The 23,964-nt window shown below is 33.3% G+C and overlaps 1 protein-coding gene across 1 annotated transcript in view; it reads right to left on the bottom strand.

The window, feature by feature from the left end:
• Positions 1 to 570: 570 nt before the first annotated feature.
• The window catches only part of Si (sucrase-isomaltase), a 64,080-nt gene continuing 40,686 nt past the window's right edge, over positions 571 to 23,964 (bottom strand). The window contains exons 28-47 of the mRNA XM_057756722.1: positions 23,020 to 23,116; positions 22,799 to 22,911; positions 22,582 to 22,707; positions 21,178 to 21,306; positions 20,155 to 20,262; positions 18,247 to 18,309; positions 16,936 to 17,052; positions 15,503 to 15,590; positions 14,060 to 14,198; positions 12,150 to 12,283; positions 11,186 to 11,220; positions 10,983 to 11,099; positions 8,831 to 8,979; positions 6,856 to 6,940; positions 6,718 to 6,774; positions 6,064 to 6,188; positions 4,811 to 4,899; positions 3,649 to 3,698; positions 3,277 to 3,444; positions 571 to 639 (exon numbers count right to left, since the gene is read on the bottom strand). Coding sequence (XP_057612705.1) covers positions 571 to 639; positions 3,277 to 3,444; positions 3,649 to 3,698; positions 4,811 to 4,899; positions 6,064 to 6,188; positions 6,718 to 6,774; positions 6,856 to 6,940; positions 8,831 to 8,979; positions 10,983 to 11,099; positions 11,186 to 11,220; positions 12,150 to 12,283; positions 14,060 to 14,198; positions 15,503 to 15,590; positions 16,936 to 17,052; positions 18,247 to 18,309; positions 20,155 to 20,262; positions 21,178 to 21,306; positions 22,582 to 22,707; positions 22,799 to 22,911; positions 23,020 to 23,116 — 2,058 coding nt within the window. The remainder of the gene's footprint in view (positions 640 to 3,276; positions 3,445 to 3,648; positions 3,699 to 4,810; positions 4,900 to 6,063; positions 6,189 to 6,717; positions 6,775 to 6,855; positions 6,941 to 8,830; positions 8,980 to 10,982; positions 11,100 to 11,185; positions 11,221 to 12,149; positions 12,284 to 14,059; positions 14,199 to 15,502; positions 15,591 to 16,935; positions 17,053 to 18,246; positions 18,310 to 20,154; positions 20,263 to 21,177; positions 21,307 to 22,581; positions 22,708 to 22,798; positions 22,912 to 23,019; positions 23,117 to 23,964) is intronic.

The raw sequence follows: 23,964 nt of genomic DNA, 5'->3' as shown, positions 1-23,964 counted from the left end.
TACACAGAATGATCTATAGGTACCCAAGAACTGTGAAAATTTGATGTTCTTAATAAAACATATATTAATTCAGTAGCCCAAAACGAATGAGAGACTTTCTTAGAAAAATAAAGGGAAAGAAACCACATCTTAATGTATTTATATACCTTTATTTTCTGTTTTGGAATGAAATATGCATAATACAAAATTAAATATTGTGATTTGTTAAATAAGTCATCAATGTAATTAAATATATCATATAAAATTTATATTACAGAAATTGTTAATTTAAAAATTATTTTCTTTAATCATATCCTAGTTACATGCATACAAGTTTACAGGTTTAGTTGTTGCTTAAAACATAAATATTATTATTCAAATCCTGATAAACCTGCAAAGCAATGGCATTCAGGTCACATTAATAGAATAGGTTAGCACTTCTTTTGATGTACACAATACAGAAATATTGAAACAATGACTACTAAAATTCTGTTTTAAAATATATAAGAATTCAGGAAGAGAGAGTTGTTTGAAGTTGAACTATGACTCTGATATCCGGAACTCCTCAGGAACTCAAACTGATGGTAATCTTCATGACCAGATGATAGTTATTGGTTCATCAAGGAACACATTCATCTGTCTCATGTTAATTGTCAGTATCTAAAAACAGAAAGTGAAATCACAATTAATTGTTTAATTACAATTTTATTTTTCCTGTCATTTTTTTAAAACGAACACTATTTCCATCTCAGGGTATCTGTAAGTTAACAGTTACAGTTTTTTTCTTGGTTGATGATGGTATTCATACATAATTTTTTTTGTGTGTGTGTGGTTCTCACAGGGCAGGGGTGTTTTCATTCACAGCACAGTTTAGAGTTCATCATAGCCAGGAAGTCAAAATGGAACTTTTAAATTGGCCACTTAAAAGAGCAAGTGACATCCCATTCACAGTAAATACTAGCAACAATGGCTACATGAATTCTTTCTAGAGATCAACTCACTTTTGTCCTCATACAGTCTAAGACAGAGGCTTGGGATGCAATAGCGTATTGTGTCTTCCCACATAATAAACATGCTCAAGACTAACTCCACAGACATGCCCCCAGGCCAGCCTAGTCTAGACAATATCTCATAGAGACTCTTTTTTAGGTGATTCTGGGTCTGTCTAGTTGATGATGTCATGCTTTTTTCAGATGCATGGCCTTTGCTTTCTTTAGTTGTTGTTACTTACAAAATATTCCTAAATAATGAAATGAAATTTTCACAGTCTGTATAATGTCACTCATATGTAACTTTTCAGGTTTGACTATTTGGTAGTCGATAACTGACATATGTAATTTTGGTGTACATATTCATGCATGCGTGGTAGTTATTGACATAGACTTACAAGGAACTGTTGGTAGCTGCTATTTTAAATGAATATATTTTTTAAATTTTTGAAGTAATTTTCTTAGCATTTAAACTTATAATTTCAAGGAATTGTAATTAATGAAGCAAACTTCTTTTGAAAGAGTATGCTTTGGGCTGGAGAGATGGCTCAGCAGTTAAGAGCATTGCCTGCTCTTCCAAAGGTCCTGAGTTCAATTCCCAGCAACCACACGGTGGCTCACAACCATCTGTAATGAGGTCTGCTGCCCTCTTCTGGCCTGCAGGCATACATGTAGACAGAATATTGTATACATAATAAACAAATAAAAAAAAGAAAGAGTATGCTTTTAAATGGTTTAACTGTCCCAAATGAACTTGAAATGCCACATGTTAGAATCCCTCATCTGATCCTGTTTCAACTGTCATTTTTGTATCAAAATATGAGATTTATTTACCATTGCTAAATAAAACCCAGGAAAATATAAAAAAGTCATCATTTTTTAATCAATCTAACTAAAAATAGGCAATTTCTTAAACACAATTTATTTTAAACTGTAATTAATGACCATTAAAATATGGACCATGGAGAAACATTTTGTTTTGGCAGGGAGACTGTTTCTTGGTTTTATAACCAAAGGATTAATAAAGTAGTATCATTTTGACTAGGAATTTTATAAGTGAGTACAATTTTTACAAACAAAATATCTTTGAGGGACTAAATTATCAACTTTTACTAAGGAAGAGCATCAAATACTCCAAACTGCTTCCCATGCTGACATAATTTAAAGAAATTTAGGATAGTTTAATGTCAAAGTAGTAGAAAGACTAAATTCTAAGTTGATGCAAAAATCCAGTGTTCTGAGGAGAGCTCACTGTCAACACTGAGTATTCTGGCTCAAGGACAGAGCTACAGCCACGGTGTCATCAAAGTTTCACAGCCTGGGAAATCCTCTAAAACCTAAGATTGTGCAAAGTTTAAATGTCTGTCTAAAAATTTAGGTTGTGCAACCTGTTATTCTGTGAATTAAGTGCACTTTAAGTGATTGATTGATTGCTAGCTCTTTTCATACAGTATCAAATTTGAAAAGTATGTTTTCTTCACAGTTAGAGTCATGAAGACATGACCTTAATCAAAGGAAACACAGTTAACTAATTTCTTAAGTAAATATATTGTATTAAATCCACACTTTTGAGTCACAAATTCACACAACTAGGATGTGAAGGAACTTGAGAGACTACATATTTCTACATATTTGCCAAATTTAGAATTAAGATCTAAAATTATAGTGGAAAATATAAAGGCATGGTAACCACAGGTGCTGTTCTGACAGAAGACTCCTGATGCCTGCGTCAGAGTCTCTACTGCCTCTCTCATGATAATATCCATGGTGCTAAGCAGAGTTACATTAATTTTGAGAGAACTTCACAGATTATTTTTTCATGAAAGACACATGCAACCCTCAAAGGTAAACCTTTCCATTGAAGACAGTAGTTGAGAAATTGCTCCTCATAATAGTAATTTGGTATTTTAATCTAAATTAATATTGCTTATTTTATATGAGGAAAATTATAAAATAGCTGCCATAAAATTGAAGATAATAGCATAAAATAAATATGAAGGTGTAACAAGATTGAATAAGTGGCAAACACCACATTTAATTTTTTTTTTATTTTGGCCGGGCAGTAGTGATTCATGTCTTTAATCCCAGCACTCAGGAGGCAGAGGAGTTCTCTGTGAGTTCAAGGCCAGCCTGGTCTACAAGAGCTAGTTCCAGGACAGGTTTCAAATCTACAGAAAAACCCTGTTTCAAAAAACTAAAATGAAAAAAAAAATTGTCACTGTGTTTTAGTCCTGGCGATGACCATGAGGAGTCGTGCAGATGTTTTACAGAGGCATGCTTCTGTCAAGCACATCCATATGTCACTCACCTCTTTGTCTGCTTCTTGAGTGAATGAAGGTTTTAGTGTATTTCCATCATAAATCAAAGTAACATCAGAGACACTGGCTGTTCCTTTCCCCCACACATAGATATCTCCCAGCAGCATCTCATATTTGTTTATATACCCCCTTTTCAGTACTGTGCTTGTTAACGTTGTCTAGAAAGGCAAAGACAAAGAAGCAAATACTCCATTTAAAAATTCAAGTAAATAGCCAGAAAAATACAGAGCTGTGAACCAAAATGAACCTCATTGCATAACAAATCAGTGATTTAAGTATATTAAGTCATGTGTTTTATATAATGAACAGAAATTAAACTCCACACATTTTTAGTACTGTTGATTATAGACAGTATTACGTACTTGATTTAGACTGAATCCTATCAAGGTGTATAGATCTCTTTCATAAGTGTCTGTGGAGAGAGAGAAATATGAAGAGATTTTATTTTTCAAAGAACAATAGTAAATACTAGTATTCTTATTTTTTCTTTCTAACTAAAAATGGAGCCATATTCTACTGATGCATTTCTAGCCAAAATCAAACACAAAACATATAAAAAACGTTATTCAGATCCATGACTTTATCTAAAGTCCACCAAACCACAATAAAAATATAGCTAACACTTACAAAAGACTTTCTGTGTGGCAAATTTTAGATACAGTAAGAGAAACACTGTAAGAGACATGTATTGTCATTATCATAATGATCATTATTTTTGCTGTTATTCTCCTGGCAGAAAGAGGCAATCTGCTATAGGACAAACACTTGAAGAAACCAATTCTTCAGTGTAGGAATGCAGGGACACACTACCATGAATGGAGGAAAAGGAGGGGTATGTTTTGGGACAGAAATGAGATTCTCCTGTTTTAAAGATAAGTACATTTAAAGTTGAGTTATCTTCAAGCATTCAGAACACACACTCTTAGCAAAACTTTTATGTGTGCCTGATGCTAATGGAGAGTAAGGCATGATGAAAGATTTAGCTATTTTTTGCGATGTTGAGACATAATTATGAAAATATATTTTACATTATTTCATATGTTATGGTAAAATTAGAAACAATGACAACAAAAACTTATTGAATATCAAAAAAGAAAGGCAAAAAGAAAGACAAAACAAAAATCAATAGTAACACAGCAAAGAGACTAAACATTTCATTCTGCTTTACAGAGATCTGCTGATTTTAGAGCTAAGTTTTGGGCATCAGTTATGCACACAGAACATGGCATGTTTGGCTTATTGACCTTCCATGTCACTGTAAACAGCGCTGTGCTAGCTTCTGCTATAATTAAGTCCCGCCCACACATTTCACTTAATTTACCTTTTAATATGGGGATTAAGGAGTTTTAAAGTAAGAGAGGAGCCTTTAAATTTTTTTAAATTGTGTGTACAGTTTCAAGCAATTATATACTTTTAACTTTAAATGATCTGTCTAGCGTTGTGTTCAGCTTTTAAGTACAGCAAACACAATGTGGGGAAGATGCATGCTGTCAGCTCCATTCATCTGGGGAATGGGAAACTCACCTATACTATCTCCATCGTCCCAAAATAGAGTTCCTTGTGCTCTTTGATTGTCATCTGCAGCAACGATGAGCTTCATGTAATTCCGTCGACTATAAGAAAGAAATATGTAATTCTATCCATGTTTACAGACTAGGATATTTTATATGTTAGTCATATAAGAATATGAACTTGAATAGAAGTTAAACAGAGAAAACTAAGACACTGGATGATAGTGATATGTTCTTGCAGGTTCATCAAATATGATGGGGTATTTATAATTAAGAGGCTATGAAATGGCAGACATTGAAACCTCTAAATCCTCCTTTTAGTTTTCTATAATTCGTATTTGTATTCTAGAAAGTCTTAGGAAAATATTGTTTTTAGTTCTAGTAATATAGTTCACTTAGACAGTTGGCCCAAAACACATAAATCCCTGGGTGTGGGTGCTATTCTTACGGAAGCTAGGAAAGTTGGGATACATCTGAAATCTTAGCACTCAAGAAGGAAAAAACAGCAGGATCAGATGATTAAGGTTATCCTGTGCTACATAGCAAGTAAAGTTCAAGGTCTCTCTCTCTATATGAGATCCTGCCTCAAGTACGAAAAAATAAAAAAAAAAAATTAAATTAAGAACCCAGAGAAAAGTTTTTTATGAGGTGTTATTTTCATGTCATATTTGAAAATAAAGATATAATGATCTTTCTTAGGCAGTAGTTCAAAAGATCAAATATTCGTTTGCGAATACCTCTGCATATCATACACCGAGTCATGAAGATTCAGTTTGTATTTAGTCAGGAAAGCCTTATTTATAAAGGGGATATGTCACTAGAAGACCGTTTTTCATGAGTGTTCTACATTTATGCATGTTGCGTGTGTAGAGGTACTAGCAATTTTCTTTTGAAATTACATTTTAAATAAATTTTTAAGTAGGTGATTCTGGAAGATAGCGTCAGACCTTGAAATGTTATTAATCACTGTCATTATTCATACTGCTCATTCTACTAAAGAGAAAGAATGTCCTTGTCCAAGCTAAGGATGGGTATTTAACTGCAAGACCTACCGGGATGACAGTAGGGCAACCCAGGGGACTAGGGAGCAGGGAAAACTGAAGTTCATCAAAAGCCTCTTTTTCTGCCTTGCCTTCTGTTTATGATTAAGCACCTGTGTTATTGCTGAAGGATCACAGGGGAAAAGGATAGATTCTTTCTAACTACTGACTTTAGAGCAGGATATATTACAAAATGAAATGACTGTCTTAAAAACAGTTCACTTACCTGTAATATGTGCTCTGCCCGGGTTCTTGGCACGGTAGAATGTAACCTCCTCGGACATGTAGATTTATTTTATCATAAGGAGCTGGAAATGTTTGTTGTTGTCCTCTGACCTTTATATCTTCCCCCTGGTAAGGAGAAGGATGGGAAGAATGGACATGAAGCAATGAGTAATGCAAGAATGTAAGAAGACACATTCATGAAGTCAAGTGTTACAGTTTTCTAGTCAAAAACTAACAAAACACAAGATGATATTTTTTAAAAGAGAAATCATTTTATTAAAGTGTATCCTTAGGTCCTGGTTACATTTTTATCCTCATATTGTTATTTGTTTTTAAGATGTACTATGCAGAAATGTGCAGATTTTGCAAGGTTACAAAAGATGAAAAACTCTATTAATTATGGTGGCCAAATTTTCTAACCAAAAGAGCAATAGATGTTTGTAATATCGTATAAACAAAACAATACCTGTGTAAACACTAGAGTATAATAAATGATTGTTCAATGGTATGTTAATTTGCTGTCAGTAGTAATTAACAGCATATTACTAACTTTGAATTTTTTTAGTGGAAAATAAACAGAATCAGAGCTTATCATATAATCATTCAAATATATATTTCAGTTTAGTTAACTTCTAAGAATTCTTATAAAACTTACCGTATGGTAGTCAAACCACCGATCATTAGGTACATAGCCAGTCACAGTGGTCACGTACTAGAATTGAAAAGGAAAGTCATTGAAATCATCTGAAATCAAATCAAAACATTTTATGAATAAATACATGGTCACACTTACAGGGTGAAGGACAGGGGTCACCATAAAAGCTGGACCCCACAGGAACTGCCTGTATATTTCCCAGGTTTCCTTATCATCAAAGAACCTTCACAAAAGAATCACAAAGTTTTCAATTAAGCCAAGGAACTTATTCTCTTCTGAACACCATAAAATGCTCATTCTAAACCCAGTTTGCTCTAAAGACTTTTGTGGATTCAACTAAAATCTATGCTCATATATAGCTACAACAAAGAACTTCTTGGTTGTTTGAAACACAGTGTGAAACAGTATATACTTCTGAGTAAAACCAAATCATATCTAAATGTTCTAATAAAAAGGATTGTTAAGGAGTATTTGAACAGTATAAAAACATGTAACTGTGATGTAGAGTTAATACAGGTATTTAAATATTCATTTTGCCTAGTAAAGGATCAGCAAAATTGGAAGCAGAAATGACAGCCTGCAAAAGTTGTAAAACTTTTACTATATGGATGTTTATAATTTCTTTCTAAATTTTAAAAGAAGGGTTTTTCATTGATTTTTATTGAGTTCTACATTTTTCTCTGCTCCCCCTCCCTGCTTCTCCCCTTCCCAAGAAGGGTATTTTTTAAGACAAGCTTTGTAGGTTTACATATGTAATCCCATACATGAAAGCTGAGGCAGGAGAAGACTAGTCTAGGTGACATAATGAGTTCCAAGTATTCAAAGTAAAATCCTGTTTCCAAAGTGTAAATACTCTTAAAAACAAAAATAACAAAATTAAGAGAGGACCAGTGATTTAGAAAGGCCACTTCAACAGCTAAAGTACTAAGATACAACGTTAGAAACTAGGAGACACACTGCTGGGTAGGGAATACTTAGTCCAAATAATGAAGATTAAAATGTCAATGCAATATGAAAAGCTCTAAAATAGGCAATCTCCCCCAGCCCAGTACATTGACATTTTAATCTGGGGGAGATTGCCTATCTTAGAGCTTTTATATTGTCTGCCATGCCATTATATCATTAAAGATTCTTGCATATGTAAGTTGATTTCTAACATTGAAAAAGACCAAATTTGGAAATAGACACTAGCAAATGTTCCCATTTCTCATGCTACTGTAATCACACAACTAACCCCTCTTTAAATTTTGCTTTTGTTTTCTTTCATTAGCAACCAAGGGTGGTGGTAAAATAACAGTTGGGGTTAACCCCTTGTGGTAGTCCCCATGAGACAAAGACTGAAGCACTCTCAGTAGGGCAAAGGAAATGTTCAGAATCCATAATCATACTATCAAATTTTAAAAATGCAAAAGGGATTAATCTTAAGTGTAAGAGTAGGATTTTCTATCTATATTCCATTCCAAACTTGGATTTTCTCTGGCATGAGCTTGAGCAAACCTTGTGACCACTGTCCCAGCCTTGTGAGTTCATATGCGCAGCTGCCTTGTGTGTGTGTTACTGTAGTCATCCGTAACCTCTGACTCTTGCAATCTTTCTTCCTCTCCTACAGTAATGTCTGAGCTTTGGGGAAGGTGGTACTATATCAGTGTGCCACTTATGGTTGATCACGCCCACGGTTTCTTGTTTGCCACCACCTTTTAGTCTTTAAACAAAAGTGAAGGCATACAAGTGAAAATTATTATTTTGATAAGTTCATTTTGAGTACTAGGTCTTAATTTATATTACCCAGTTGTAAATTTTATTACTTTGTCAATAATAAAATTTGGCAGGCCACCACATTTAACTACTCAGTTAAAATCGTTGGAGAACTGAGAAGCAAAATGCCTTAGGAATAAGTTAACGTGGTATTCTTAAAATAAGTATTACTTTTTAATCATTAGGGCATTTTATATGAGAAAGGTCTACATTCGAAGGTTTATTAGACTTATTCTATAAATGCTTTCTTAGCTCTAAATATATAGTAAAGCAACTACAAAATATTGTACTAGGATATATAATAGATTGAAGCAAATGGAATCTGTTTGTGGAAGAATCAACTGGGTCTTGTACTTACTCATGCATTAGGGGTCTGATGACAGTGCCGCCACTAACATGGACTTCATGCATCAGAGTGTAGAAATAGGGCAGCAAGGTGTATCTGATCTCTAGGACCTCCCTTGACATGTTAGCAAAAGTTTCATTCCAGGAAACAGGATCCTGCCTCTAAAAGAAAACATAATGAAACAGCCATGTTTCATTGTTTAAATCTTAACAGTCAAATTGAAGAATAAAAGTAACAAATTATTAGCAATATCATGTGCTAAGCACTGTCTTTACAAAAATCCTAAATACTGCATCATTTATATAGAATGAAAGTGGTGCAATATTAGTATTTTTAAAAGATAATGCAATTAAGACAAACATAAGTAAACATACACGAAATATAGTTCATATTTTGAAAGATAATAAATGCATGGTCAGCTATGGTAATAATGCTGGAATGTGAAGTGTAGCAAGGAAATTATATGGTTTGCTACATAAAAGTGGCCTGAGATAAGTATCAAATACCAAGAAATATACCAAGAGATAAGTCAAGCTCACCATGCTGGCCTCATACGCCATACATTCACACATGAAATGATAGATTACAGTACTAATAACACAGGAGAAGTATGTATACTAACCTTAAATGACAGCATTTCAGTCTACTTTGGTATATGAATTTCAATTCAAAAGAGTAGTATTGGTGAAGTAGTATTAAGAATTTATAAAAATATTGTTGTTCATTTAAGGAAAACATAAGGGACAGTGATTGTTGTATAGTTAAATTGTCATGTAAACAAACTGCAGTCCCTCACAACTGCCAAGAACACCTCCCATACTTGTTGATAGCAATTATTGGGGGACCTTTTGGAGCTACATCATGCGTATGAAGATTCCAGTTTTATTAGATTTGGGAAATAAAGCTGAAATGATAACCTGGTGTTATCCCTGGCAGACACACTATTAGAACAAACAAAAACTTGAATCTACAGTAACCCAACAACTATCAAATTATGTGTGATCCTATGTATGTTAGTTATTGATACATAATATATTTTAGTAATTTCATAGTCAAGTAAGTAGAAAGAGAAAAAAAATCATAGGCTATTGCCAAGTTACTTAATCTCAACTCTTGTTCTATTGACATAATATATTTATGTCATAGAGTGTCAAGTTTTGTTACATTAATTCATACTTACACAAGTTGAATATTCTTGGTACATATTCTCTAAGTCATTCCTTTTTGACTTGGGCTTTTCTTAATCCCTGCTCTTTTCCTCTAGTCTTAATCTCCTATGTTAGTAACAAGTTTCTATTATATTTTTCAAATTTCTTCAAAATATTTCTTCACAGTTTGCCTTTCAAACTGCTTCAGAATGTAGTCCTAAATTGCTTTGTATCCTTGTATTTTGACTATTAAGACAATAAATCCAACTCTTCTAGCTCAAGTAAAATTGAGATGGCACAAAATTTTCTCAGCATAGCACACATCTGTTGATTAGGAAATATGTTTGGTCTATGTCTTTCTGTTGTCAACCTTGACTGATAAGTTTTCTGCTCCTTTTACCTTTTCTCTGCACTATTAGCTAAAAGTTTAGTACCAACTAGTACTTAGTAGGATATTGACTCTAACTGTTCATAGTTTTCCATGAAATTAAGCCCGGTATAATTGACTCAAAATAAGCCTGCAAATAATAACTCTCAGTGTTTGACACTGCACAGAAATCTGCTCTTAAAATTCTTGTTATCTTTTCTTGTTTCTAAATTTACCAACTTGTTCTTTAAATAATTAATTTTAACTCTTCCCATTTCATTCATCAGTGCAAATGTCTCACAGTTCTCATCAATTTAGTTTCTATCTGATTTTTTTTTTATTGTTGCTCTGTCCCAGTGTGGAATAAGTTCTATAGTAGGATATTCTCCTAACTCTTCCAAAATCTTATAGACCAGCTACAGTATATGTGTTCCAGATCCAAGCCATGTGACCTGAGTGTACTACAGGTCTTAAATGCATTAAAAAGATGAACTAAGTAATATTTAATAACTATGAATATATTTAAAAAATTCATTTAAAACTTTGTCAAGTAAAATATGATTGAATCAAAAACAACAAACAATCTAAGGTTGTGTAGGGGAAAAACAAACACAATAAACCAAACAGACATAAAGTAGTAATTACATACTCTAGTAAATTGAATGTTGTGGTTTCTTGAAAATGGATAAAAGGCTCCAACTTGCGTCCAACGAGTACAGAGATGATATTCTGAATCATTGAAAAAACCACAGATATCTGCTCCAACCTAAACGAAAGTTATATTTAATGCATATTAATTATTGTTTCTTAATAGTTATAGACTACAAATGTAAACTGGATAGATCTACTTACATATGGTATCCCAAAAAGATTAAACTCCAGCATGCCTAAAAATTAGAATAAAATATATTTTTATTTTATTAATGAAGATGCTCTATTCATTGTAAGTTCTTATTAAATGAAACATTTTGGTATAATAATGAATTATTCCTTTATAATCATACTTGTTGAGCTCAGTTGTATTAATTATATTTTCTAAAATAAGAGAGCATATGCTTTAAGACAATAACACTATAACATAATTTAAACACAAGTAAGCTATAAGCACACCATGGTGAAACAGCACAAAATAGTACTGTTTTCCTCACTTTCATTTTGAAAAATAAATTGTCTTTCTACTATTATTTAACCATTATCTACCATATAAAACAAATATAATTATTCTTATTAAGTAATATTAAAAATGATGCCTTCAACAAAAGAGAATGCATGTAACTACTCAGCTGTTTGGTAAAGGGTTATTCTAAATATGGTTTTAATGAATCTCTCATTAGCCGATGATATTTAAGTAGAGAATCAAAGCAGCAACTATTTATTTGTGGTTTGAAATGCTGTAGTCATTTGCCGTGTATCTACTGTCAGAAAGGCTTTAGTTCGATGAGTTTCCTTCTTGAACATTTCTCAGTGATTTATTCTCTAGCAGATGATGCCTTCAGATTGCCCCCTTAGCTTTAGAATAGTGTCTCTTCAAGCTCATGTTTTCTTCAACTAAAAAACAGGGTCCAAAATGGATGGTGGGTGATGCTTATCCAAACAAACTAGCTAAGTCTCATCAGTCAGTTGTTTTTCTGATCATTTGGATTCTATGTTCTGCCTTCCTGACTAGTGACATTTCAATGATGTCCTGTGTTATAAAATTATGTGACTATTTTATTTCTTACAATTTATCTGTAATATTTATTTAGCACAAAGCAAAGCAATGTTCATTGAAAAGTTTAAATAACAATGATATGATAGAAGATAATTGATCACATACCAATGAGTGATTTTTCCAAATTATCCCAGTTTGCATAATTGTCTCCAAGCCAGTGCCCCCCCCATCGACCAGCAGTGGGATATGTGGACCGAGAGATGACTATCCCTCTCAGACCAGTGGTCCTCCGTAAGGCACTGTACAATGAAGCATAAATTGCATGTTTACATTAGCTATTTTCTTTAAATATTTCTTTTGTTGTTGTTTTTTTTACAACACAGAGTTTTTCTGTGTAGCCCTGGCTGTCCTGGAACTTGTTTTGTTGGCCAAGCTGACGTTGAACCCAGAGATCTGTCTTCTAATGTTGGGATTAGAAGCTTGAATTACCACATCTGGCATATTTCCATACAATTGACTTCCATGGAAACACAGTATCTACTCTATAGTCAGGTTTCCCATCACAGCCAGCCCTTCACAGCTGTGTCTTCACTCACTGTGTAGTAAAATACTCCCTCCCAGGCATGACAGATCATTTTCTTCCCTCTTTACATTTGCTAGAGTGAAATACACATGTAATGTAAAAATTTCCTTTCTAAGCCTTCCAATACATGTAAGTTAACTATAGACTATATCAATTAAGCAAATTAATCAAATACAGAATTTTATTCTACTTAAACTTGTAGCATTTAATAGAAGTAAAGATGTGATAACTCATTGCGGCTCTTCTCAGTTACAAACTGCCACTTTTATTACACATATCAGTCTGAAGAATATATTTGCTAAGGCCTCCCCTGCTTTACAGTAAATGATGAATGGACAGCATTAATGGATTTTTTTGTTTGTTTTTCAAAAAAGAATCAGTGTAATATATTTGTGGAATTTATCCCAAGCGAAATCCTACCAAGAAAATGTATTATACAAATTTGTTTATAATTACTCTTGTCTTTCTTTTCTAGTCTTAGAGAGACTAGCCTTAATGATTTGTGCATATTAAAATAGATTCTAGTTTAAAGTGTAATGCAACAATATATTGGTTTATATTATCTGCAACTCTTTCCTCTTTCTCTCACTTTCCTCTGTCATTATTCAATTGTTTTCTCATCGCTCTTTCCCTTTCTCTGACTAACATGTGTATACATAGATGTTCCATTAGCTGAAAAAATTTGATGATACTCAAAAATCTTTATATGAATGCAAACTATAAAAGTATAGTTTGGACAGAGATGGTTCATGCCTTTAATCACCTCACTCTGGAAGCAGAGGCAGGCAGTGAGTTTAGGGTTAGTCTGATCTTCAGAGTGAGTTCCAGGACAGCCAGGGATACAAAGAGAAATCCAGTCTTGAAAACAAAACAACAATTCAAAAGATGACACCCCACATGCATAACTAGATTTTAATACTGGCTAAGTTTCTTATTAGAATTAAATATCTTTTGGGTTACAGCAAGGAACACAGTGATTATTATGATCTGCTTCATCTCCAACAATTCATCATGTTGCTTTGTTATTCATGTAATGGTTAGTGTTAGCTACCAACTTGACGTAATCCAGGATATTCTAAAGGACTCTTTGAATGCCAGTGGAAGGTTAACTGGATTATGTTAATAATTAGTTTAAATTACAAATTTACTCAAGCTTTTTTTACTCATTTGTACTTCAACATTATTCACCAAATATTGTGCGAGGCATATTTTGGACAGCAAAATAAGGCCTAGAATTCTTTGGAATACAATGAAAGAAATAAAAAACCATAAGAATATAATGAGGAAAGACAGATTTTGTTTGATTGCTCAACTGACTGACAGATAGAAATGATTTTTCTCTAAGACTTATGAAGAAAGAAGTAATTTACAAAGAACTATTGGAAAAGAAAGAAATTTGGCAAGACTCTTGAAATATGAAACCTTGAAGCTGATATCATCAATATAAAAATGAACGAGAAAGCCAGAGAGGAAAATGACAAACATTACTTACTCCAGAGTGGGTTTCATTTGCGACCATCCATAGAGATTGTGCACATCATAATGCAAAACTGATGATCCATCACTAAGAATCTGTTCGGTTTCCATGCACATGGTGCGGAAATGTAACCCATCAGTTCTTTTTGTCAGTTCTGGGGAAAACCAAGGAAAATAGAATAACACTTGGAAGAACATGAAGAGCGAGATAATGTTCTAATCGGGTATAAACTGGATCACAATCAACTCAGAGTCTTTAGCGTAATGATCGCCCAAAGCTTTAAACATTTTGTTATGGTGAATATGTGAAAAACCTGTTCTTATAAACATTTTGAAACACCATACAACACTGTGAGCTACCTAATGTGCCCAATAAAACAGGCTTTCCTTGCCTCCAATGATAAAATTGCATCCACTCATTTATTTTTGATAAACAAACTATGAGCTTTCAAATAATTATTGATTTTTAATCATGTGTGCATTTTGTGTATACTAATTTTAAGTTTCTGTAGCGATTTGTGCAGTAATAACTGAATCTTATGTTTGCATAAAAATCTAAAACATGAGTACATTGTCAATTACATACAATATTTTTTGTTACAAAGTTTCTCTGTAGCTTTGGAGACCGTCCTGAAACTAGCTTTTGTAGACCAACTTGGCCTCGAACTCACAAAGATCCATCTGGCTCTGCCTCCTTAGTGCTGGGATTAAAGGTGTGCACCACCACCGCCCTGCTCAGTTATATATAATTTTTAAGATTTACTTTTTAATTTTTAGTTATGTGTATATGTGCATATGCACATGAGCAGAAGTGCCCATGAAGGTCAGAAAGCAGCGTTGGATCTTCGGGATCCGGAGTTTCATAGCGAGTTCTGAGCTGCCCCTGGTGAGTGCTAGGAATTGAACTGCAGTTCTCTGGAAGAACAGTAGGCACTCAATCTTTAAGTCACCTCTCTATCCCCGTAATTTCTACTGCTTTTTATTCACTTAAATGAAAATTACTGATTCAATATGTTTTTATTAAAAGAATTCAATGAAGTACACATCTCAGAACCAAAACCACTATTGTCTTCAACAAATTTTGTTCTTTCCTTTCAGACATCAACTGTCACCACAGCACAGGTGGACAGAGAATATTTTTTTTCCATTTCCCATTTCTATGAATAATTACTGCAAACAATTTTAATGAGCAACATGTATCCAATCCTTTAAGATAGAATATTCTGAAGAAACCATAAGAAAAAAAATAAATTAAAAATAATGGGTACAGATAAAACATTTACTTTTCTACCCAAAACAGTGTAGAATTATGAGATGTTGGACCTGAGGTTGGGCATACTTCACTCTGAGATTGAATAATTTATAATTAATTTCCACTTACTTCAACTTAAGGTCTACCTATACAATAAGAAAACAATTATGGTTCCATGTTATAAAAAGTATAGTGGTCAGATTCTACCTGGGAAATAAGGAGGGTAATTTAGTGTATCATTTCTGCATCGATTGGTAACGGTTCCATTTACAAAACTTGAAGGCTCATTCATATCCTGAAAAAACAAAAAACAAAATAAGAGGTTTGAAGCATTTTACTCTATATCTATTGGAAACAATAATTTGAAAACTTTGATAGGCAACACATGTTTGTACTTCCAGAAGTCAGGAGACTGAAACAGAAGTGTCGTGATCTTGAGGCAGTGGGATACCTGGGGGTGGGGAGTTCCAGAAAATCAACTTGGAGTGTTGGAGTCCAAATAAACTAATTGGGTTTGAAAAGTGTTTGTTCCACGTTCCAAAATTGTCATACATTTCATCAATATGTATTGTTTAGTTCAAAATACTTAAAGTGATTTCTATAATCTGCCTAATTTTAAAATGTATTAAATACTGTATTCCTCACGGTAGACAATGCATGTAAGAGTTAACTGAGTAAAATGCTTCCATGATATAAATTTATAATATCATATATCTTAAAACCTTCTCCCCCTCTAACCATTCTTTAAAGAGACATCAGCTGTTTTATTTTTTTTAAATACAAATGTAGCATAAAATCTAGACAATTTCAAGGGGCCTCTCAACCCTTGATCTCAGCCCAAAAGCCAGGAAACAAGAAGTCTCTCTACTGAGCACATGTATTAGTCTCTGAAATCCTGCAAAATAAACACAAACCTGAATAATTTTTATGAAATGACTTCTCACACCTGAGAACAGTCTTTGCTGATCTGTGTATAACTCTTTATTGTAAAGAATAATTTATATTTATATTTATAAAACATTTCTCATACTTCAAATATTTGAATGTCAAAAAGATGTTGATTTTTAATCGAATATTAGGCAATTTTGTGTCCCATGTATATGCTCATAGCAGTACCTATATTATATTTTCCTTCTTTAAAAACTAAGACAATTCATGTTTTCATATGCAAAGCATCAGAGCAAGTGATGACATTCTAGAAACCTAGACAAGCATCATGTATGTTTTCCTGAATTAAATATTTACTTGTAGAAAAATAGATTCTTTTTATACCATCTCAAAACTATACAGCTAAGTGTTGACAAAGATAAATAAGTTGTTTGAAAGGCATCACTTTTTTTGTAAAAGCTTAATATTTGAGTGTGCCATTCTTGCATTAGGTAAAAATAAAATAAGTGATTAATATATTTTTGTAACCAGAAACATAGGCTATTTTGATTGTTTACTCAAGTTGAGAAGCCCAGAAAGTTACAGTCATACATATATATTAAACTGTTAAAGGTATATTTTTACCATTCTTTTGTATAATAAAATTCAGCAAAAAAAGAGTGAGCTAACCTGCACAGGAAAATATAATCATTATCAGATATACAAAACTGCTATAGGATAAATATAAAATAAAATCATAAAAGCTCACTTACAATCCACAAGCCATCAAATCTCATTTGATTATTGTAGAAGTCATGAATTTCTGTTGTCCACCACTCTGATGTGGAGTTCCTGAAGAAGTCTGGAAATGCTACATGTGCTCTGGAAGCCTAAACAAAAGAAAATGGAGAGGCACACTCAACACCCGAAAAGTCTCAGAGAACATGCATATGTGAACAGACCTTGTCTTCAGATTCTCTAGCTACACATGTGTAATACTAGGAAAGGAATAAAAGTTCCCAGAGAGAGAGAAAGCACTCCCAAACTTAGGTGAGTGATAAGAGAACAGCTTGCCAGGTAGTGGTGCATACCCTTAGTCCCAGAACTCAAGAGGCAGAAGCAGGTGGATCTCTGCGAATTCAAGACCATGCTGGTCTATGGAGTGAGTTCCGGGACAGCCAAAGCTGCACAACACAGTGAAACTCTGTCTTGAAACACACACACACAAACACACACACATGGACACATATATGTACAAGCTCATGCACGCACACATGCACACACACATGTGAGAGAGAGAGAGAGAGAGAGAGAGAGAGAGAGAGAGAGAGAGAGAGAGAGAGAGAGAGAGAGAGAGAGAGCATCTTAAGGATCACAGTGAAAGACAAACAGAATGATTTGAAGTCTCAGAGGTGGTAGATGGCTAGCAGAAGCTTTTAGACAAAATAGAGCAGTTTCACATATGAATCACGGTGTTGTGACAGCATACACAAGCTCTGTGCAAGTTCAAGTCGAATGAAATCCCAACACAGTGAGGGGCAATGTTCACCAAATCCAACTACATGCTGGAGCTTTTGGCAACTGACATCTGCTGGGAATGGGGGAGTCAGATAAATCTCTGTCCTTTGTTTATGAAAATCTAGTTTCTTTGAGATAAACGTGATAATGCTTCTCTTTGTCAACACCTAGAATCTAGAAGTATTATTCCGAGTGATATTAGGTACCCAAGGAAAAAAGTAAGGTATCAATCTAATAACCAGGTATGTAAAATTCTTTTTCATATAAAATGCATCTCATTACTAAACATTGCTAAGTTAAGATAAAAAAGGTAAGATAAAAATCTTAAATATTACTGTCTTATGAAAACAATATAAAACATATGATTAATTCATCTATTTACTCCTAAAATTTCATATTAGGAAAAAGCTTGATTAAAAATTAATTGCTTAAACTTAATCCAATAGAAAATATTTTAAAGTAAGTTTCCTCTTCTTAAAGGAAAATATTCAAATTCAATCGTATGCTAATATGACCTTTAAATTCCAAATTCTGATTTTTTTAGCTATAATATATACAAAACTTACATTGACAGCGTCATCTTCTGATATACTCTCATTTATTTCAATACCAGGTAAATCTGGCCAAACCTGTCAAAATGTATAAGTGAATTAATAATTCAAAGTAAGAAAGTATGACTGCTATAAAAATTAGGAATATGTTATTAGAGGCATACTCTAACTTTCCTATCCTTGACTTTCTAATTCCTATAGTTATATAATACCCATTTCATTTTACAATACTTTTAGAATTGATGGAAAAAAATGATGAAAATTAGTCTATTTCCTTCATCTGCCTCCCCTTTAACTACCACAGGTACAATATGATTAACTTGTGTTTAGAATGCACTTGAACTCCACCACTTTCATAATTAATATAATTTTAGCATGATTAATAAAAACCCAGAGACAGATACTGGGGTTCCACCTGAAGACCCAAAAAGAAAAGCAACCAGCCTCTGGCTCTTACCTCTACCTCAGACCAGAAGTTTTGTGCCACACTGATCAGCCATACAGACCAGGCAGTGGTGGCACACACACACATACAGACCAGGCAGTGGTGGCACACTGATCAGCCATACAGACCAGGCAGTGGTGGCACACACACACATACAGACCAGGCAGTGGTGGCACGCGCCTTTCATTCCAGTAACCACACTGTTTTGCCATAGAAGCCAGACACTAGTGGTGCATGCCTTTAATCCCAGCAAAAAAGAGGAATATTAAATGGGACAGATTTCAGACTCAGTCTGATTCTGAGAATTCCTAGAGGCAGGATTCCCAGAGGCAGGATTCCCATTTTAGAACTGAGGTGTAGAGGTAAGAGCCATCAGCTGACTGCTTTGCTTTTCTGGTCTTAAGATTGAACCCCAGTATCTGACGTTGGGTTTTTACTAATATCGCTACACATAAGTTAGATCCAATGATAACAATAAAAAACAACAACCAGAAATTAGTAATTTAGAAAAAAAGTCCCAAAAAACCAAAAATATAAATTGCAGATTATGTCACAATCACAGGAATTTGTGAAATTTATTCTGTTCTTAAATGCCATTATTGTATAGTTGGGACTGTTTTTCTTGAATATTAAAGAAAAATGGCCAAAGCCCAGTGACCTAAAACAGGCCCATGATTCCAGGAAATATGTTATTCATAGAATTCCCAGGAAACTCCTAATCTTTACAATGGGCTATGAAGTCCAGAAGGCTACAAAAAGAGGCACTCTGACTTAGCTCTCTCTATCCCAACACACAATTCACACAAAAAAGTTTCCAGGTGTGGCCAAGTCCTGACTTTCGTCCCTTTCACTGGCGGTTGCACAGCCTGTGATTTCTGACAACTCTTTACTCTGCACCCTCGTTGCTGTCCCACTGGTCTCGACACGTCCACAAAACAGCAAACGTCTAGTCTTGCTGTAAACGTCACTGTGAGTTTTCTTCCCTTCACTTCCCTTTGCTTGCTTAATACTAAGTGGAAACCAAACATGTTGCCGATATCCACTCCGATCTCAGTGTCACTTCTAGTAAAGTCCAATGATTGAGTTTCCTTCTTCGTTTTTGACCTCTAAGTTCAGTTCTCAAAGCAAAATAATGGCAAATCCCCAAACCACTGCACATATTTTTAACAAAAGTAAAAATGCATAAACACTTGTCCCAGCAGAGCATATGAGCAGGCACTTCACTATTGTAGGTTTCATCATAAAACACAAAATATATGTCCAATTTAATAAATTGCAATTGAGTGATGAAAAAATTTGATTTTAGGGTTTGTAATGAGTTCCATATTTATGCCTAATAATTCAGACTTATATCTGATTGTACGCATGATATTTTAGCTATAAAATCTTTTCTGTCACACAAAACATTCTTTTAAAATATTTAAGGAAACAATATATTTAGCATTTTCAAAATTATTAAAGTTAAAAATAGTAAGTACCTTTGCCCAACAGATTTCATCTGTGTTAGGCCATTTGACAAACACATCTTTCTGTATTCCTCGGTCAAAGGCAGGGTAATTCGTCTCATTTCCTGAAATCGCTGGGTCCTAAAATCAAAGCAAAATAATAAAACAAAATTAAAACAAACTATGTATTGGGCTAACCTATAGCTTGTTGGGTGGCTCTTCAGAGACACTGTATCTTTCTTCATCTGCACTGTCATAAACTTCTGTCACCATTTGAGGAAATGACCAAACATCAAAACCACAGCTTTAGTCTAAGAAAGTCTCAAAAAAAATCTGTTAGGAACTCAAGCAAGCTTATTGAATGCTTTTTGGTTTCATTATTGCCTGGTTGTATGGCTTACCCCATAAATACATTCATAAATTATCCTTTCCACTGATCATTTTTATTCAACCCGGGGAAAGCCAAATTGTAATGAGAAAACAACAGAACAAATTCAAAAGAACAACTTGGAATTATTTCGGGACAAAAATATCAACTCCTAGTCTTTGAAACTGAAGCCAGTTTTTGACTTGGGTGGTAACTGGAACACTGTTTGGCTTTACTACCTGTCACTCGACTTGCATCTCTTTACACATCTACCTTAGTTTAAGGTAGATGGTAAGAGCCTAAGTAAATAAAATGTTGATACAAAAAAATCAATAGGTAGGAGTGTTCAAAACTAGATTTTTTAATTTTTTTAAAATTTGTATTTGTGTGTGTGCTTGTGTGTTTGTGTACGTGTGTGTGTGTGCACCATGTGTGCCCCATATACACGTGATAGAGTATTAGATTCCCTTGGAGCTGAAGTTATAGGTAAATGTGATCTGCCCAAGACGGTGATGGCATCAAAGCTTGGGTCTTCTTAAAAGAAGCAACTCTCTTAACTACTAAGTCATTTCCAGGCCTTGAAGATGTCCAATGTTATACTTTTTTTCTTTTTGAAAAGCTTTTATACCCTCATATTAGAAGAGAAAATATAAACAAAGAATATAATTCATGTAAAAATAAATACTGACCAAGATAATAATGTATTTCATTCCTTCACTTCTTATTCGATCAACAAATTCAGGAAGACCCTGGAATCGTTCACCGATTGTGAAGTCTAGTTGCCTTTCCATGTAATTAATGTCTGTATATTGAACATCCTAAAATAGGTAACAGGGATGATTTGGTAAGAGCTCTTTGGAGGTTGTGCCTAGTTTCACCTTTATATAAAAATGCATGTTAAAGAAGGAAAACGAAAACATAGTCTATAAACAATTTTATAGAGATGATTGGTTTTGTCAATGGTTCAGCAATAATTTAATTGGAGAAGTAAACATTATAAATCAGCAATACTACAATATCTGTTTCCACGTGAAGCAAACACAAAAATATTTTTAAGGCTACGATTTTATGGTAATATGGTCAGTTAAAAACTGAAATTCAATGCATACTCAAAGAAATACTTTTGTATTCATGTTAACCATAAATCATGTAGGAAAAATTTAAGATAATTTTATCAGAGACAAAAAGGAAAATTACTTACAATTATATCAGTTATTATGAAATTTTCTTTTCAAACACATCAAATTGATTTTTGAAATTACTTAAATAATGCATTGCTTACATTTAAATATTAGGAAATATATATAAGCCATCAAATTTGAATTTTCTTATGACAATTTCAAATGAGTCTCAACTAATTTTCCAACCATTTTATCTGAATCAAAATTACCCTTAATTATTCCAGTTTGCAAAAAAAAACTGCATGATAATAATGGATAAACCTCAATTTCAAATATCAACTCAAATACACTGTCCCTTTAATGTATGCAATTAATTTTCTGATAATAATGCAGTTAGAACTATTAGATTCTGATATAGAATCAATGTCAATTTTATATAGTAAGATTCATAATGTAAAATGATCACTTACATAGAAACTTCATATCCTACGATATTTATGTGTTACTAGAATTCTTTATATTGATAAAAGTAAACTGATTTCTAAGCAGTGTAGAAAGAACATATTCTGTAAAGCCTGCCATTTAGCTCTATGTGCTTCAATTATATATCTTAAGGCTCAAATCACACAGCTTTAAGGCAAGCTCTTTCAAACTTCTTACACTAAATGATAATATAGATTACTCAAATATAAAGAGACTATGTACGACTGTACGACCCATAACTCTGGGAAAAAATGTGAAGTGTTTTGTTTAGAATAGATCAGGATTTTACTAAAGAGGAAAGTAGATAAAGGTGGACTATTATAACTCCTTACTTAAATACCTGACAAAGATATATAAAAATCCCACATGCAACTATTCAGATGCTATCAAATCTGAGCATTATTTCCAAATTTTTAATTTGTTTCTAAAGAATATAGTGTCTAAGTATTTCCTTCTGTCTTTAAAGAATCCATTTATTGGTATACGTACATAAGGAATCTTAGCATCGACCATCCCTTCATACAGTTCCACAACTTGTGAAGTATTTCTGTATCCATAACGACATAATTGAAATCCTAGAGACCAGTATGGTGGCATGACTGGAAAGCCAATTACCTACAAAAATATTATGAGTGATATGAAAGAAGTACTTTACATTTATTTATACATAAAACTTTATAGTTTTTAAATGCATATACAATCATACTTCATGGTATTGCTGTGTTACAACTTCTGGGGTTGGTCCCAAAAACATATAAAAATCCAGGATTCCTCCAATTGTGCGGTATGTTACAGAAGGAGTTGGTTGGAATGTAACATCTGAAAATCCAAAATAAGACTTAATTTTTATTTATATGTGAGACAGTTATTTGTTATTGGATAACATTTACCTTTTTAGTATAAGAAATTCAACAAAAATAGCTTTACCCATTCCATTGCTGTTCAGTAACAGAACTCCATGAGCGTTACCCTCATCTTCCAAAGCCATGTAATAAGGATGGAATCCATAGGAATTCAGTTTGTACTGAAACATAAAAAAACAATGTATATTTAGGAAAAATAAAGTATAAACTAAATCAAGGTTGTTCAAATTTACTATGATTGAGTTTGGATGTTAACATACTCCTGATTAGTAGGCTACAGTACTTGAATAAATAAATGTAGTTCTTCATCTAAATATATTACTTCTTTTGTTTAAACTATTATTCCCATAGAGCATGCAAATGAATACGAAAATATGTACATCTCTAGACTACACAACAATAACTGACAACCCTGATGTCACAGTAGTTATGTTTCTTCCAAGAAGTTAAGTATTTCATTTTATCTGTAAGTCAGCATTTTTCCCAAAATAAAGCAACCTGGAAATACTCAAACTGATGTAAATAATCAACCTGTCAAGAAGAAAAAGTTTATAAAGAAACAAACTTCCATGTAATTTGTGTTTCCAAACCTGAATTTTAGTAATTTCCTGGAATCTGAGATCAAGATAAAATTAATCAAATAATTATTATATTAACATTGAAGAGTTATTTGGAAATGATTTTAATATAGCCTTCCTTCAAATAGATGCTGATGCAATTTCAGTAAAGGTAGGAACTGATGTGCACATCACCACAAAAAATGAATGCAATATCAATTGTGTCTAAATGTATCTTTCAAGCAGCAATTACAAGTAAAAATGAAGGTGAGCTAGTATTTGAAACATAATTATTTATGATATACTTGGAATTAATGGTTATAATTAATATTTATTATTCAATGAATTAACTATTAAGAAAATGTGTTTTGTTATCAATAAATAAATACTGTGAGCAGTTATTTCCAGAATATTGAGTATGTTCTGTTTTATGTGGCTGGGAAGGTAAGAAA

The sequence above is a fragment of the Chionomys nivalis genome, chromosome 24 (genome assembly GCF_950005125.1).
Source record: "Chionomys nivalis chromosome 24, mChiNiv1.1, whole genome shotgun sequence".
Taxonomy (NCBI): Eukaryota; Metazoa; Chordata; class Mammalia; order Rodentia; family Cricetidae; genus Chionomys; species Chionomys nivalis.
This window is presented reverse-complemented; position numbering and strand designations above follow the sequence as displayed.